The sequence below is a fragment of the Bubalus kerabau genome, chromosome 23, assembly GCF_029407905.1.
Source record: "Bubalus kerabau isolate K-KA32 ecotype Philippines breed swamp buffalo chromosome 23, PCC_UOA_SB_1v2, whole genome shotgun sequence".
NCBI lineage: Eukaryota > Metazoa > Chordata > Mammalia > Artiodactyla > Bovidae > Bubalus > Bubalus kerabau.
In genome coordinates this window covers 27,781,964-27,799,401 of record NC_073646.1, presented here as the reverse complement: position 1 = coordinate 27,799,401, position 17,438 = coordinate 27,781,964, and the positions used below count along the sequence as shown (strand labels likewise).

Genomic DNA, 17,438 nt, shown 5'->3' with positions numbered 1-17,438 from the left:
GTTCAGCATTACTCTACTCAAGGAATAAAAAGAGAAATGCTACCATTAAAAAAAAAAAGGCAGAATGATGACTAAGATGAAGTCACTCAATCTGGCCATGGGTTAGACACTGGAACACTGCAGCCTGACAACTGAGTATATTCAGCCCAGTACTGCCTTCCCTCTCCCTAAGGGTTTTCCGGCTGTGAACTTTAGTTCGTTATTCCCCATGCCCTCAACAAACTGGTATAGACCCTACCTTGTGAAGACGCTTGACTAGACCTTCATTGTATTCTTGGCTGCCCTCAATCATGCCAGTTAGGGGGTTAGAGAACCATTCTTTGAACTCGCGATGAGACTGGAAGACATGGGGCATCAAAAAGTGCATCAAGGACCACAGTTCCATGAGGCTGTTTTGCAAGGGTGTTCCTGTCAGGAGCAGGCGTCTCTGGCTGCAAAGAGGAAAATGGAATGAGAAGGAGGATGGTCAGCAAAACATCCTCCAAGCATCCACCTTCCAAGCATCCCACCCTTCAGGACTGCTGCTGAAGTCTGCTGCTGCTGCTAAGTCGCTTCAGTCGTGTCTGACTCTGTGCGACCCCATAAATGGCAGCCCACCAGGCTCCCCCGTCCCTGGGATTCTCCAGGCAAGAACACTGGAGTGGGTTCAGGACAAGTTTACTCTCCCACAAATCCTGGACATCTCCATCTTCACCTGTTGAAGTTGAGCAGTGACTGCCAGCGCTGTGACTTGAAGTTCTTGATGTTCTGAGCCTCATCCAATATAAGATAGCGCCAGTTCTTGCGGCGGAAGGCCTGGTGGTCCTGCAGCACCAGCTTGTAAGATGTGATACACACATGGAAGGCATTGGGCTTGGTCCAGCCCTGCAGTACCAAGAGAAAGTAGCAGAAAGTAGTGTGAAAAGAACGAACAAAAAGAAGACATCCTAAGGTCTTCAAGGGACAGCAATCAGGTTGGGAGAAAAGTCCCAGGAGCAGAATAGGGCAACAGAAAAGGAAGGAAAAGAAATTCATTTGAGGAAAGGACCTAAAAGTATAGGAGGCATCAACAGTGGAGGGGAGTGATCACATGGGGGAGCAAACCTGCCGCTTGAGCTTCCTCTCTTTCTGGGCTCCATAGTAAGTAAGGATTTTAAAGCTGGGGCACCAACGTTTCAGCTCCATCTCCCAGTTCAACATCACGCTGGTGGGGACAATGATCAAATGGGGACCCCAGTTACCTGTTTAGCAAAAGAATTAAAAGATGTACAGCACAGTGACTGCAGTTAATAATACTGTACTGCCAAGAGACTAGATCTTAAAAGTGCTCATCACAAGAAAAACCAAAATGTTTTATAACTATGTATGATGATGGATGTTTTATAACTGTACGATGATGTATGTTAACTAGTCTTACTATGATTGTCATTTTACACTGTATACACATATCGAATCATTATGTTGCACACCTGAAACTAATATAATGTTATGTTAATTACACCTCATTAAAAAATAAAAATTTGAAGAAATTTGGGGCAAAGGAATTTTTTAAATGATGAAAGATGGTTAAAAAATACAAACTTTGGAGTTCTGGTTCTCACATATAAACTGTGAACATTCTGTCCCAATGTCCCTTCCTAAGAATCACAGCACCATAATATAAATAAACCCAACTCACAAAACAGAAACAGACTCAGACACAAAAAACAAAATTATGGTTACCAAAAGGGAAAGAGGAGGAGGGATAAATTAAGAGTATGGGATTAACAGATATGCACTACTACAAGTAAAACATATTAAAAGGATTTACTGTATAGCATAGGGAATTACATTCAATGTCTTACAATAACCTAAAAGGAAAAGCATCTGAAAAAGAATTATGTATATATGTATAACCAAATCACTGTGCTGTACACCTGAAACTAACGCAAAATTGTAAATCAACTAAATCAAAATTGAAGGAGAAAATAAAAAAGAATCCCAGTGCCCACACTGACCTCTCTATACAATTACTGATTAGATTCAATAAAGCTACTTAGCAGCAAGAGGGTTTCATGGTGCTGCAGCTGAAGTCATTAAACGAGCTTCTCAGGAAATTGGCCAGGGAGACCCAAGAAGGGCCCTGCCTAATTACCTTTCTCACAGGCCAAGTGGGCAAGCAGGGAAATGGTCTGGATGGTCTTGCCTAACCCCATCTCATCAGCAAGAATGCCATTAAGCTTCTTCTCATACATAGTAACCAGCCAGTCCAGCCCAATGTGTTGGTACTCTCGGAGCTGGCCCCGCAGGAGCAAGGGGATGGGTGTCTTCACCTGGTAGGGAGGAAGAGAGGTATCACAACGGAACTGAAGCATCTGTCACTGAGAAACAGGAAAGTGAAGATTTGAGAAAGCAGAAGCTTGGGCCTGGATATACCTGGGTAGTGGCCAAGGTATAACCCTTGGGCTGGAGACTTTCAGCTGCTGCAGCGATGTCAGTAATTTCTTTCTTAGGGCCTAGAGTGGTGGTGGGCCCTGGGGTGGGAGGTCCACTGCCCCCATCTGCCTCACTCTGCTCTTCATCCCGGGCAAGCAAGTACTCCACCCCAAAGTCATCATCTTCCTCCTCTTCCTCATCTGCTTGGCTCTGTGATCGGGACTCCTCAGATTCCTCAGACTCGGATTCCTCTGATTCCGAGCTCTCACTTGTTTCTTCCTCTTCCGAATGTTCCTCATCCTCATCCTCACTCTGTTCCTCAGCAGAGTCTAACGCACAAGACCAAGGCTTAGTGTTCATCATAGCTGCTCCTCCAGTACCTGCCCTTCCCAGCTCGTCCCTCATGACCACACATTCACCTGATTGACTGCTACTATCCTCCTGAGGAGCCTCTTCAGCTTCTGTGGCCCCCTCTGGTTCACAGTCAGAGCTGTTAGCCTCAACTTCATCCTCATCTTCCTCTTCACTACTCCCAGAACCTGGGGCAGAGGCATCAGACGCATAGGCTCCTGCATACCGCTGCAGTAACTCCTCCATAGACAGCTCACCTGGAAGAGAAGTGAATGGTAAGCCTTTAGGTGCTTCATGGGGAAAAACAGGAGGTCTGAGTGGCGCTAGTTCATTTTACCTCAGGCTCTGCAGACACTGCTAGGCCCAGGTCAGAGGGGAGGCAAAAGAGTTTCCTTTCAGCACCAGCTACTTTCAGCTAAGCCTCTTAACATGGGCCAGAACCATGGATGGCACTGCCTTCATTGGGAAGGATGGTATCAATCTAATGAACCTCCCCTTTAAGGTTCAGGTTAAACAAGGCCACTATCATATTCCCACAGTTCTTCCCTTCACTTGCTCTCACATCACTATGTTCAAATTTCCACCATAACCAGTCATAATTTTCTATTTATAGCTATTCACTTATAAATCTGTCATTAGATCTGGAGTTCCTCCAGGAGGGATAAAGTGTCTTATTCATCTCTTTATCTCTGGCATTCTGCACAGAAAGACCAAGTGGATACTCAGTAAAACATCTGGTGTCACCTTCTCGAGCCAACTCGCTCAGCTCCATGGCATGATCCACCTCCCCTTCCAACTGCTCTTCAGCTGCTATGGTATCCTCTTCATCCTCCGCTAGGCAAGAGAATGAAACAAGACCAAGTGGGACAGAAGTTCAGGTCATACAGTCCAAGTAGAAGAGGTGAAAAAGCCTGAAACATCAGGTTCAGATGATTCAAGGGGTAAGAAGCAACAGGACTGTGAACAGGTCTGACCTTCATCCTCATTGGCAGTAAACTCTTCATCATCCTCATCTGGATGCCAAGGCTGTTTGTTGCGCTGTGTGACAGAGGGTGGGGGCTTTACCTGAATGGCAGAGGATAAGAAAGGAGAAAGCCTGTGGTTAGAGCAGCAAGAGAAAGACCCAACACTGAGTAAGATGTCAGAGTACTCTCTGTCCCATCGATTGACAGTTGCCACTGATACAGTCCCAGGGCAAAGATATCATCAAGGGTTTTCAATTTTAGCACCAGCTACCAAATCCTGGCCCCACGATCTGGGGGAGGACCTGTGAAAGTGCTAGAAAAGAAATACAGCCCCCAACAACCCCGTGCACTCAGACACATGGAAAAACAGAGCTTAGGTCCAGAAGAGACTTCAAGGTTCCCATCCCAGGTCCAAACCAGCAAATGAGTATTAGGGATATTTCATAGAAGTGACAAGGGCCAAGGTATGTTATTTTTTCAAGGTCACACAGCAATCCAAAAAGTGCAGTATGTTCTTCCACACATCAGAAATATGCCTATCTCAGGCTGTAACTTGCCCAAACCCAGATTCTTTCCCATCCATCCTCAAATGAGAGCGCAACTGCTCAGACCAGGGAGAACTCCTGAAAACCACAATGAACCTTACAGACCAGAAGAACTCAGTCCTTTTGAGGCTCTCCCTCTGCGCCTACTCTGAATCCACCTTCTATCCCCTTCTGCCATACCTTCAACACCTGAGAGGGTTCTTCTTCACCCCCTTCTTCAGGACCATCTCGGGTGTCACTCTCATGAGACGAGGGAGTTCCTGAGGGGCTGGAAGGCCCTCCTAGCAGCTGAGGGGGGAGGGAACGGAGCAGCTCTTCCAGTGGCAGTTCACCCTCACGACGAAGTAGCTCAATCTCACGCCTCTGGGTCTCTGCATCATTGCCTTCCTGCTGTTCTTCAACCTCAATCGTCTCCTCATCATCCTCTTCCTCCTCCTCTTGGGGTTGGAAGTCCCCATCTATAGCAGGAGAACAAGGTCACAAAGTCCACGGGGCCCTGCAAGCCACAGGGTGGGTTTTCAGCTCTGGAAAGGGTACATGAGGAAGAGTAACAGAGCTAAAGAGGACACACACCTTCATCATCCATCCGGGAACCTGGGGGTGGAGGACTAGAGGCAGCCGAGGAAGAGCCAAGGCAAGGGGAAGAACCAGCCTTGCTGGAGGCTAGCGGCTGGTTGAGGCTCTGCGACAGAAGGTCTGAGTACTTCTCAGTTTGCCCCACGATGAAGTCCAGGTGCAGGTCCAGGGCTTTTTTCCTCTTTTCCTCAAGCCGGGACTGTTGCTTGAATTGTACCACCTGTCACAAACAGGAAATGGAGGGATCACCAAAATAATCTTTTACTCTGTACTATTACTCAACATTTAGAGAAGCCTCCTGTATGCTAGGCCTGGGCTTTTCAGGAGGGAAGAGCTAAACAACCTTAAGGATGCTTCCAAGGAAAGCAGAAAGGAAGTACAGGAGAGAGAAGAGCTACCTTAGTCTCAGGCAATGGGGAAAGACTTACAAATGTATCTGGAGCTGAATCATAAACATTAAGTAGGTGTTCCCTGAGTGAAAATGAGGAGAAAGGCATTCCTAGCAGCAGAAAAAGCATGTATAAATGGCCATAGATATACAAAACAATGTTTGAAGCGGAAAGGAAAAGAACTGGAAAGATACAAGAATGAAAATATAGACAGAAACCAGATAATACTTAAGAAACAATTACAACTTAATGTTGATATATGGGAGCAATTCAATTAATGAGAACTTAAATGTTATTTAAGCAGCTAAATGGCACAGGCAGGTTTTAGAAAAAACATGCTGAATGCCCTGCAAAGGACAGATGGCCTAGAGAAGTCACAAAGTCCTATTAACAATCACCAAAGGCAGGGCCCGTATTTTTCCACTGTAATTCTCTTTCTCATAGCACTCAATGCTTGAAAGGTCCAACACACAACAGAAATGTCATTAGCATTGCAGAAAATCATATTTATTTACTCTCTCAAGGAGAATTTCTGATCATTCCTGTTACCATGCTACCCACCCATTAAACCCAAAGCATTTCCCTTTCCCAGTCTCTGCTGCCTACCTTCTCCACATTGCTCCAAAACTGCCTAACATCCTTGGCCATGGCAGAGGCGATTCGGCGCAGTTTGGCCTGCTCCTCCCTCCGGGCCCGTTCCTCTTTCTGCCGCTGCTCCTCGTGGTGCCGGATCACCATTCGCACCACCTGTGGAAATGAAGTGAAAACACTCCAAGGCCAGACCCTTGGCCTTTCCCCAAGTCAAGAGCAAAGAGAAAAATCAAAGCCAAGAATCCAGTGGAGTCAGAGCTTGCCTCTTGAGACTAGAGGCATTTGTAAGCACCCTACACTATTATGTTTGGTTCCCTTCCAACCATCAAGGAAAAGCAACCCTAAAACAAAAATGGAAGGGAGTAGGCCCAGTTGAAGACATACCTTACGGGCAACACCCCGTTTCCAACGGCGCTCCTGAGCAAAGTCAGCAGAGAGCCACTGCATCTCCTCACACAAATAGTCCCAGTGGCCCTTGGGGCGGGGAGGTTCAGGCACTTTAGGGAGCCTCTTCAGTGACCAGAAACCTTCCTTCCGCAGCTCAGCAATTCGAGTCTCAATCTCAGCCTCCTAACAAGGGAGAGTTAGATCAATTAAGTTACTGGACATATACTTCATCTCATGACCGTGGCTGAATCCTTGGGCTATGACTACATATAGGCACTGACTGGACTGAGTATTACATGCTTGTCTTGAGTCAACATTATCAATACCAGCTCCAAGAGTTGATGTTATATGCTCTTCAGGTAACTAAAAAAACTTTCAGAAAGATAAAGTGATTTACTTCAGACTACACAGGAAGTGATAAGGACTGAGAATTAAAAATAGGTCCAATGACTCCAAACACCAGATTTCATGCTCTTTCCGTTAATTCACACTTTATGAATATAGGCAAGACTTGGGAAAACAAAACCCAAGGGGAGCTTCCCAGAGAACAGGGGACAGCAAGCTTCCTTACTAACTCTAACTACAAGGGATTTCCATGGCTGGCAAATTCTTACACAAGAATAACCATACTTATAAACAGATACTAAAATTCCAATTGATGTAATTCTGTTTTTTAAAAACATTTTATTTTGTAGAGATTACTGCAAAATTATACACAAAAAGATTAACAGTGATTAGTATAACAAAATTATGATACTTTCTACACTGATTATATCTCCTAAGAAAAATGAAAGCACTTGAAATTTTTATTTAATAGAAGTGACTTAGGACAACTTAGGACAACTGCCTCCATTATTTCTGTCCTCTCCTGACAAAAGTTAAAGCAAAGGGACTAACGGCCATTGATGAGACAGGGAATTAAATGGCCTGATGGTCACCAAGGAAACACGAAGAAAGACATGGATATTAGACCAACAACTCTCAAAGCTGAGCATGCATCAGAATCATCTGTACTGCTTTTAAGAGTATTGGACCCCATGCCTAGAGTTTTAAATGGGTAGGAAAAAAAGAGGTGTGAAGAATTTGCATTTCTAGTAAGTTCCCAGGTAATAAGGCTGATATTGCTGGCCCAGAGATCACATTTACCTCTGCTAAGTATAACAGAGACTACAGGAGACAAACATAAAGTGGAAACTAGTAAATTTTAGAAACCAGCTAAATTTTTTTTTAGCTTACAAAGCACTTTCATGTCTATTTTCTCCTTTAACTTAACTCCTTTTTTTAAAATTAAAAAAAAAAAAATTATTTTATTACTTTTATTTACTTGGCTGTACTGGGTCTCAGTTAACACATGCAGGATCTTTAGTTATGGTATGTGGGACCTAGTTCCCTGAGCAGGGATCAAACTTGGGCCCCCCACACTGGGAGTGTGGAGTCTTTTTTTTTTTTCATTTGGCTATGCAGCATATGGGAACTAAGTTCCCTGACCAAGGATCACCCCCTGCACTGGAAGCTTGGAGTCTTAACCACTGGACCACCAGGGAAGTGCCAACTTAAACTTTTAAGTAGCCCATTGGCTATTACACCATCCTTATTTTACAGAAAAGAAAAGGAGGCTCAGAGTTCAAGCAACTTGCTCAAAATCATGTAAGTCAAAGCAGAGCATATATTCTAAATCAAAGACAAGGAAAGAAGTGTTAGGTACTCATGGGACACAGGAATTCCGGGAAGAAGACTCCCAAGAAGCTTCACAGGCCTTTCCAATACGTACATGCTTGGCCTGCTCTGCAATTTCAGCATGGCTCTTCTCCCACTTTGGGCCCCTGTTAGCCAGGTCAGTAGGCTGGGGTAAGCTGAGCCCCTCCAAGGGCACTGTGGCACCATCTGGGGGCCCTGGAGGTCCATCCAAAGAGGAATCTTGAGCTATATGCTGGGGGGAGATGCCGCCTGCCCCACTAGAGGCTGGGGAACTGGATGAGGCAGGGGACACGGGATTGCTGCCTGTCATGCCGTCCGACACCATCTAGAAAAGACAGAAGTGAGAGATAAAATGAATGCCTTAAGGGGTTTTTAGTACATTACTTCATTCTATCTTCCGATGAAAAAACTCTAGAGTAGGGTATCAACCTCATTTTTATAAACACAGCATTTGGGATAGTTTTAATAAGGTTTTCAAGATGGTAAGGCCAAGTTTCCAGTAAACACTTATCATGCAAGAGGAATTATAGCCTGACATTTACATAATTCCCCAATTCAAAAATACTAAGATAGCACATGACTTCAAATCTTAATGATTTTTTCAGAACCTCCATGCTGCTGCTGCTGCTAAGTCACTTCAGTCGTGTCCGGCTCTGTGCAACCCCATAGACAGCAGCCCACCAGGCTCCCCCATCCCTGGGATTCTCCAGGCAAGAACACTGGAGTGGGTTGCCGCTCAAATAAACAACTCCCTATTTTTCCCTCCATTTCACAGCAAGTATGGCAGATTCATCAATGTAAATAAATCTGAGCTACCACCAAATTTAAAAGGTGACAAAAAAGCCCCAAATCACCCAAACCTCTGCATGTTCATCACTAGTCTTGTTAAGGTTTCCTTTACTGGAGAGGTGGGAGAGGAAAAGGAGGGTTGGTCATTGTTCTCAAACATCTACCTATTACAAGGTACTGCACAAACAATAGTAAGTAGAGAACAAAGTCCAACTTAATTGCGGATAGTGAGAGAACTCATGAAATTCTGGCACACAAGCTTCACAGTATGCCACTCAAATTCCTACCTCGACTGAATTATGAAAGACATTATGTCACAGAATTTCCCAGGCAAATTACAAATATCAAACCCATAACCATCAAAAGTCTACTGTATAGAAATCTAGGTCTGTCCAGTTTTAAAAGTCATGATTTTTTTCCCCAATCTCCAACATTCCCTCAATATAAGAAAAAAATCAATATACCCCATCTATAAAGCTTACCTCCCTTCAGTTCCAAAAGAAATTGAGCTATTCTCAAAGCACACAGTCTTGAAAGCATTTTGTCACAAAACTCATTTCCAACCAGGCCTCAAACTTTTGAAGATAATAAGGCGTTTCCATGCTCTTAAGAGATCAACGTAACACTAATGTAAAGTAGAATATGTGTATCCAACAGGCTTGACAGCCCACCTGAGTATCAAAAACTCTCCAAACTCAGCTACCTAGCTAGCTAGGATCGCGGAAACATGGCTAAAACCTGCCACATTCCTTCTGCCTCAAAGCCAGCAGCCCAAAGCAGCAGCAGAGAAGGAATCTACCCCACTTTCGAACCTGTGTTTGCAAGATTGGGAGCTGAGGGTGAGCAGGGGAGGGGCAGCTCTGCATGGTCCCACTCCCAGGCTCCTCTTTGGATGCCTGAAGAACGACTGGGTCGTTGTCACCACTGCTGCTGGCCGAGGGGCTGGCGTCCGGCTGCAGGGCATGCTGGGAGCTGGCCTCATTCTGGGCCACCGGCCACCGGGACCCGCCTTCCAGGGCCCGGGGCCCACTAGGGCGTCCCAGCCTCCGCTCAGGTCCACCGGCCTCTGGAGCACCTAAAGTAGGGTAAAAACAGTAGAAAGTGATTTAGAAAGATTAAAGAACCTTTTTAGAACCCAAGAATAACACTAACAAATAAAGATAACTGAACAGTGATTACAGCTTAAGTTTCTTGAGCATCTATTATGTGTCCAATTCTTAGTACTTACTTGATGTGTTCTATAATTCTCACATCTTCCTTATAAACCAGATACTTTTCAAGCCATGATAAATGTTTATTTAGTTCCTTCTACATGCTGAAAAAAAGAACTATGCAGAAAAGATGGCTGACCTACATGGAGTTTACATTCTAGTATTTCTTTTGGAAGTTAGGAAATCAGAATGCAAACAGACCAAATGACTTGCACAAAGTCACACAGTAAAGAAGTAGGAGGAGGAGAACAGACTAAGACAGTCTGATGTTAAAACCAAAGAAAGTGCTCCTCTCCCTGGTGGAGGCAGGCTGTGATTCAGATCTCTATCCATAGACCCAGTACTGTGTTGCACCACAATCATTATCTTAAACATCTCTCCATTAGCATCAGTATATGAAGCAATATTTGAGTCCTCACCTGTGTGAGCTGAGACCACACCCCCTGTGAAAGTCTGCACTTCCACGGTGCCGCCGTACTGAGGGGAATCACGCCTGAAACAGGGAGGAAAACAGCAGTGAGGAACTAATTCACATCTACCAACACCCATCAAAGCCTTCTTTACACCAACTTTTGAAGTTTTTTTTAATAAACCCAAGTCAGTTCAAAGGCTGAAGAGAATTACAGTAGTAGAAAAAGATCACATTTCCAAAAATTAAAAACAAACCATGTGTTGTGAAAACAGAATTTCCTAGGGATATGAGATTCTGGCTGGGGAGGAGAAGCTGGCCAGTGAAGCCTCGACAACAAGTTTAAAAAGCTGAAGGGTAAAAGGCTCCAACCGCTGAAATTAACAAAGCCAAAAAAGCTGTCACATCCAGAAGCTCAAAAGGTGCTGGCTGCCTGGCAGCCTGCTCTCCTTTCCAGTGAGGGCTGAACACAGGAGAATCCACCCTTTCTCAGGGGAGCCCTTCTACTCCTACACCTGCCCCATAAGACACTTCCTCAAACACCAGAACTAGAGCTACCTTAGAGTAGCACTCAGAGGTGAGGAAGGCTTAAAAGCAAAGAACCATACTCCGGAAATAGGTAGGGTAAACCCACAAAAGGCCCGGAAGTGTTTCCCCAGTGTTTAAGGAAATTCCTTAACCACGGCGCAGCCTTTGATTCACTCCCTGTTCCACAAGTCACTGGAATCGCGCTAACAACCAGAATCAAGAAGTATGAACTCTCGACCCCCGGCTTCATTACCGTCTCCCAATGCGTCCCAACAGCCTGACCCAGCGTGACCCCTGACCTCTGCCCCAACTTGCCACTAGCCCTAAGATGGCCCCGCCCCCTCCTAGACTCCCACCCCACCCAACGTGAGCGACTGGGGGAGGGGCCCGCGCGTGCGCGCCTGGAGGCGGAGAGAGCCGGCTGCGCGCACCGCCCGGGGGCTCCCGCCAGAACCCAAACCCACGCACACAAGGGTCGCAAGGCTAGGCAGTCTTTCATCCCTGCCGGTCAGGGAGCACCCCCCCACCACCACCAGACCGCGAAAGGCTGAGATAAGGGAGAGCTAGTGCCGCCAGGTCCTAGCTCCTGACTGGATATGGTGGGCGCGCGCCCCGACTACTCGCCCCACGCCCCCCTTCCTCTTCCCGCGCGCCCCTGAGAGGGGGCTGGGGTTGGTGGGCGGGCAGGAGCGCACCTGGGTCCGTCCTCTCAGGGCTCGCTCGCTCGCTCAGGTACGCGTGCGCAGACCGGCGGGAGGGGAGAGGAGACGCGCCCGGGCCCAGCGCCGGCCAGCCTGGCCCCCCTGAGCCTGTCTCTATGGGCGCGCGCCGACAGCCTCGCGCACCGGCCCCGGGGCCCCGGCCGAAGGTGCGCGCGCAGCATCCCGGGAAGGTGGGAGGGGAGGCGGTGGCGGAAAGATGCGCGCGCAATCACCCGTCAGGGGAGGGGGAAACTGTGAGGCGTCCGCCATCTTGTCTCCCTCTCCTTACCTGCGTCCTCGGGGGCGTGCGCACCACCCCCCTCCCGCCGAGGAGGGGGGAGGGCCCCCTCTTGGCCGCCGCCTTCGCGGCCTTTAAATTCCCCTGGGGCCCGCGGCTACTACCACCGCCTTGCTTCCACTGCTTCCTCTCGCGGCACAGTGATGCAGGCGGGCGGTGGGAAAAGTGGAAGACGCTACTCGCAGCGAACCGCCGCCGCCGCTTCCGAGGCCTCACCAAAATGGCCGCCGCCGTCTCGGCCGCCACCACCAACACCACCGCCACCACCACAGCTCACTATCGCTACCGCCGGCGCGGCCGTCTTCTCGCGAGAAACAGTAACTGGAGGTTGGGGGAGCGAGGAAGCTCGCGTGCTAGCGTAGGGCGCTGCCCGAAGCGCAATGCCGGCTGGGAGATGTAGTCCGCGCAGAGACAGCGCTTGCCCGCTACGAAGCGTTTTTATCCACTACGGAACCTGCCGTTGAAGCTGCATTGCGGCTGCCAACTCGGATGAGTCCGCCCCGCTTTAATAGATCACCCGGAGTGCTAAAGCAATTTCTCAGGTACTTTTAGCTAGTTAGCCGTGGAGCATGGGTCTCTGGATTCATATGGCAGTCCAGTTATGTAGACCTGCTTCATCTTACACAAGGGTTGTTGTTCAGTCTCTTAAGTTGTGACCGACTCAATACCACCCCATGGACTGCAGGTCGCCCGGTTTCCTCGCCCTTCGCTATTTCCCAGAGTTTGATCAGACTCATGTTCATTGAGTCAGTGATGCTATTCAACCATCTCATCCTCTGTCTTCCCCCTTATCCCCCTTCCCTCAATCTTTCCAAGCATCAGGGTCTTTTCTAATGAGTTGGCTCTTGGCATCAGGTGGCCAAAGTATTGGAGCTTCAGCATCAGTCCTTCTAATGAACATTCAGTATTGATTTCCTTTAGGATTGACTGGTTTTATATCCTTGCAGTCCTAGGGACTCTCAAGAGTCTTCTCCGGCACCACAATTCAAAAGTATCAATTCTTCGGCGCTCAGCCTTCTTTATGATAGTATTCCCAATAACTCCTAAGCATTTATGCTGTTTGCCAACTTTCTAGGTTAAGTACCCTCTTTGAGAATCTGATATCCTCACCAGATTCATAGCCAACCAGCCTAAGTCACAAGGATACACTCACAAAATTTACCACCTAAAGCCTACCCTAGGAGCCAGGTTAGAAATCCAGGGTAAAGCTCTCATTCAACTTCTCTTCATTCACTAAGTTTAGCTCTTCCCCATTCTACTCGAAGAGTTGATGATTCTCTCTGTGTAAATGATTTAAAGTACTGTTTTTTCTTACAGTAAAGACCATGAGTTGAAAACAAAAACCTAGAAGGGCCAAGAAGGTAATGTAAAAGCAAAGAGCAAATGAGGAGTGCCAGGAACAGGAGACCATATGCTCTGTCCAAAAGTGATAACCACTGTTCAAACCACTGTCCCTGTGGTCGCCCTACAGGAATGTAGGCCAAAATACATCAGATTCAGGCTGTCAGTTTGCTGCCTCTGTTCTTTGCTGGAGCCTTAGGGCACACAGAAGCATACAGGATGGATCGATTGAAAATGTAGATAGATGCCCGTCTATTTAGACCCAGTTCAAAGTGTTTTTTTCTAAGCCAAGATTACATATTCTCTGAGACACCATCATAGAACTGCACTGAGCTTCCAAGAGTCTCCGATTTCTTAGCCTTACCATATAATTTTTTTTAATCCGTTTTCAAGACTTTTCCTTCAGAATTTAGCTCAAAGGCCACAACCCCCAGGTGATCTCTCTTGACCACCCTCAGGCTGGTTTTATACCCCTTCTGGTTCCCACAGCCTCCTGGGCTTCTTAAAACACTGATTAAATTGTATCTGGAGTCACAGTCTGTGCACCCCACCCCCAAAACTGTTGTTAACCCCTTGAAGGTAGGGCCACAGTGTATACATGACAATTCTCAATGCCAGTCTCAGAAAGAGTATTCAGGAAATTTGTTAGTAATCACACCTTATTTTAAAATAAAAACAAACTAATAGTGGTTATGTGAGCTCCAGTCTGAAATTGTCTTCCATTTCCATGACTGTAACTGTGGCCCAGCCGCCATCGTCTCTTGGCTTGGATTATTCCTGACTGGGCCTCCCAGTTCCACTCCTGTTTTCCTTTACTCTGTTCTCCGCACAGCAACCAGAGTGACCTTTTCATATATATCAGATCATGATGCTCTCACACTTAAAATCCCCAAATGGCATCTTAGTCCTCTTACATGAAAATTATGTATCATGGCTTAACATTCCCATAGGACAGACATTATGTGGAGTTGAAGAATAAATATATGTGATTCAGATTATATAAAGTTTTAAGAGCAGCAAAAATTAACAAAAATCAACAATAACCAGTGGGGGAGAAGGGTTTTAACTGGAAAGATGCACAAAGGGGACACTAGAAATGTGTCAGAGTTTGGTAAACTATGGCCCAAAGAACAGGTCCTGCACACCACCTGTTTTTTGTACAGCTGACAAGCTAAGTGTTTTCTTAAATATTTTTATTTTTGTCTGCACTGGGTCTCCATTGCTGTGAAGGCTTTCTCTAGTTGTGGCGAGCAGGAGCTACTTTTTATTGCACTTTGTGGGCTTCTTATTGTGGAGGCTTCTCTGGTTGCAGAGCACGGGCTCTAGGTTCTTGGGCTTCAGTAGTTGGCTCAGTAGTTGTGGCTCCCAGGCCCTAGAGCACAGGCCCGGTAGTTGTGGTGCATAGGCTTAGTTGCTCCACAGCGTATGGGATCTTTCTGGACCAGGGATTGAACCCATGTTCCCTGCATTGGCAGATAGATTTTTAACCACCAGACCACGAGGGAAGTCCTAGGAAAGGCTTTTATATTTTCAAATGGTTGAAGAAAAAAGAAGGAAAGTATTTTGTGATATGTTAAAATTACATGTAATTCAAATTTCAGTGTCTGTAACTAAGATTTGTGGGAATCAGACCATGCCTGTTCATTACATAGCAAACTAGGGCTGCCTTCCTGTAATAGTGGAGCTAAGCAGTTGCACCAGAGACCATAGGCCTCCAAAGCCTAAACTATTTTCTGTCTGGCACCTTACCAAAAATGTTTGCTGACTCCTGTTTTATATCTCGATCTAGATAAGTTCACATCCATGGGTGAATACAGATGTAAACCTTCACTGAAATGTCCATGTAAAAATTGTATACTTGCAACTAAATCCGTGCACCACAACTATTGAGCCAGTGCGCTAGACCCCATGAACCACAGCTACTGAGACAGTTCTCTAGAGCCCATGAACCACAGCTACTGAAGCCCAAAGTAAAAAGAGAAACCACACAATGAGAAGCCTGAGCACCACCGCTAGGGAGTAGCCCCCTTCCTGGAGAGAGCTCTCACGCAGCAGCGAAGACCCAGCACAGCCAAAAATAAATAAATCTTAAAAGATATATCTAAAAAAAAAAATTGTAGGACTTCCCTGGTGGTTCAGTGGTAAAAGAATCCACCTGCCAGCGCAGGAGACATGGGTTAAATCGTTGATCCAGGAAGATCCCACATACCGTGGAGCAACAAAGCCCAAGGGCCACAAGTATTGAGCCTGTGCTCTAGATCCTGGGCGCCACAATGCTGAATGCATGTGCCTGAGAGCCACTGCACTGAGAAGCCTGTACACCGCAACTACAGAGCAGCCCCCACTCACCACAACTAGAGAAAAGCCTGCATAGCAAGGAAGACCCAGCACAGCCAAAAATACATAAAATTATTTAAAAAATTGTACATTGTATATATCTCACAACATGTATTTTTTACTTTCTTTTTCAATAAAGTAACCCTACAGGATATGATCCCTTCTATTTTTTTTTAACCTCATATACCTCTCCTTCACTGTACTATAGCCACCATGCTCTTCTCCAAAACATCCATCACTTCTGTTTTCAGAGCCTTCACCTCCGTTTTTCCCTCTGTCTAAAACCTTTTCTCGGAATTCCATGACGATCCACCGGTTAAAACGCAGTGCTTTCACTGCCATGGGTGCAAGTTCAATCCCTAGTCGGGGAACCAAGATCCCACAAACCATGTGGCTCAACCAAAAAGTAATGATGATAATAATAATAAAGGTAAATAAAAATTTAAAAATCTCATGGCCAGCTCTCCCTTTTCATGAAGGCCTTAGTCCAAATGTTGCCTCCTTTGAGAAATTCCCTGAAATTAAGTAGGTCTTTCACTGCCAGTCACTCTTTATCACATGCCTTTTTCACAACCCTTACCTGAAATTATTAATGTATTTGTATGCTTGTTTATTGTCTGCCCTGTTCCCACTTAAAGATGAACTCCTTGAGAGCAGGGATGTTGTCACAGGGTTCATAGTCTCTAGATAATTAATCTGAAAAATATTTCAAACAACCCTGTGATGAAGAGATTTTTGTTCTATTAGACAAATGAGATTTTGGTTGAATGAAAAGTAAATGTTTCAAGACTTAATATTGTCAAGATGTCAGTTCTGCCCAACTTGAACTGTAGATTCAATGCAGTCCCAATCAAAATCTCAGCAAGTTGTGTGCATATCAGCAAGCTGAATCTAAAGTTTGTATGGAGAGTCAAAAGATCAGAATAGGCAAAACAGTATTAAGAACAATGTTGGAAGATTGACACTACCAGACTTCAAACCTCATTATAAAGCCACAGCAATCAAGACAATGTAGTACTGGCAAGAGAATGGACAGGCCAGTGGAAGAGAATGGACAGGCCAGTGGAACAGAATAGAGAGCCGAGAAATAGACCCACATAAATACAGTCTACTGATCTTTGACAACAGAGCAAAAGCAATTCTATAGAACAAAGATAGTCTTTTCAACAAATGGTGCTGAAACAACTGGACATCCACATGCAAAAAAGAATTTAGACACAGTTCCTATGCAGTTCACAAAAATTAACTCAAAATGGATCACACACTTAAATATAAAGCACAAAATCATAAAACTCCTAGAAGATAACATAGGAGAAAAGCCAGATGACTTTGTATGTGGCAATGTTGACTTTTTAGATGCAACAGCAAAAGTAGGATCCATGAAGGAAATAAATGATAAACTTGGTATCATTGAAATGAAAAAACTGCTCTGGGAAGACAATGTCAAGCGAATGAGAACATAAACCACAGAGAGAGGGGGAGATATTTGCAAAAGACCCATCTAATAAAGGACTGTTATTCAAAATATACAAAAAACTCTTAAAACTCGAAAATAAGAAAACAACTCAATTAAAAAAAATGAGTCAATGATCTTTCTGGGTCAAAGAAAAACACCTCTCCAAAAAAGATATACAGATTACAAATAAGGGTATGAAGTGATGCTCCACATCATATGTCATCAGGGAAATGCAAATTAAAACAACAGTGAGATTCCACTTGATATCTATTAGAATGCACCAGATCTAGAACATTGACAACACAAAATACTGATGAGAATATGGAGCAATGGGAACTCTTATGCATTGCTGGGATGTGAAATGGTACAGCCACTGTAGAAGACAATTTGATGGTTTCTTTGGGCTTCCCTGGTGGGGCTCAGAGGGTAAAGCGTCTGCCTGCAATACAGGAGACCTGGGTTCAATCCCTCG

At 45.5% G+C, this 17,438-nt stretch overlaps 1 protein-coding gene and 1 non-coding gene across 5 annotated transcripts in view; both read right to left on the bottom strand.

Annotated features, from left to right (window-relative positions):
* The window catches only part of SRCAP (Snf2 related CREBBP activator protein), a 30,542-nt gene extending 18,582 nt beyond the window's left edge, over nt 1-11,960 (bottom strand). For 2 of the 4 annotated variants that reach the window (XM_055562621.1, XM_055562620.1), the window contains exons 1-16: nt 11,529-11,666; nt 10,316-10,389; nt 9,498-9,760; nt 7,970-8,221; nt 6,196-6,381; nt 5,827-5,967; nt 4,829-5,051; nt 4,436-4,713; nt 3,720-3,810; nt 3,490-3,579; nt 2,814-3,002; nt 2,395-2,723; nt 2,114-2,291; nt 1,084-1,220; nt 695-864; nt 239-431 (exon numbers count right to left, since the gene is read on the bottom strand). In XM_055562621.1, the coding sequence (XP_055418596.1) occupies nt 239-431; nt 695-864; nt 1,084-1,220; nt 2,114-2,291; nt 2,395-2,723; nt 2,814-3,002; nt 3,490-3,579; nt 3,720-3,810; nt 4,436-4,713; nt 4,829-5,051; nt 5,827-5,967; nt 6,196-6,381; nt 7,970-8,221; nt 9,498-9,551 (2,511 nt within the window). In that variant the 5' untranslated portion in view covers nt 9,552-9,760; nt 10,316-10,389; nt 11,529-11,666. Of the gene's footprint in view, nt 1-238; nt 432-694; nt 865-1,083; nt 1,221-2,113; nt 2,292-2,394; nt 3,003-3,489; nt 3,580-3,719; nt 3,811-4,435; nt 4,714-4,828; nt 5,052-5,826; nt 5,968-6,195; nt 6,382-7,969; nt 8,222-9,497; nt 9,761-10,315; nt 10,390-11,528; nt 11,667-11,823 lie in introns of those variants that run through there. The other 2 variants (XM_055562619.1, XM_055562618.1) reach the window with 2 other exon arrangements.
* LOC129638275 (small nucleolar RNA SNORA30/SNORA37 family) lies at nt 3,897-4,027 on the bottom strand. The gene has a single exon (XR_008707778.1). It is a non-coding gene; the product is annotated as a small nucleolar RNA SNORA30/SNORA37 family (small nucleolar RNA).
* Nucleotides 11,961-17,438: the final 5,478 nt, after the last annotated feature.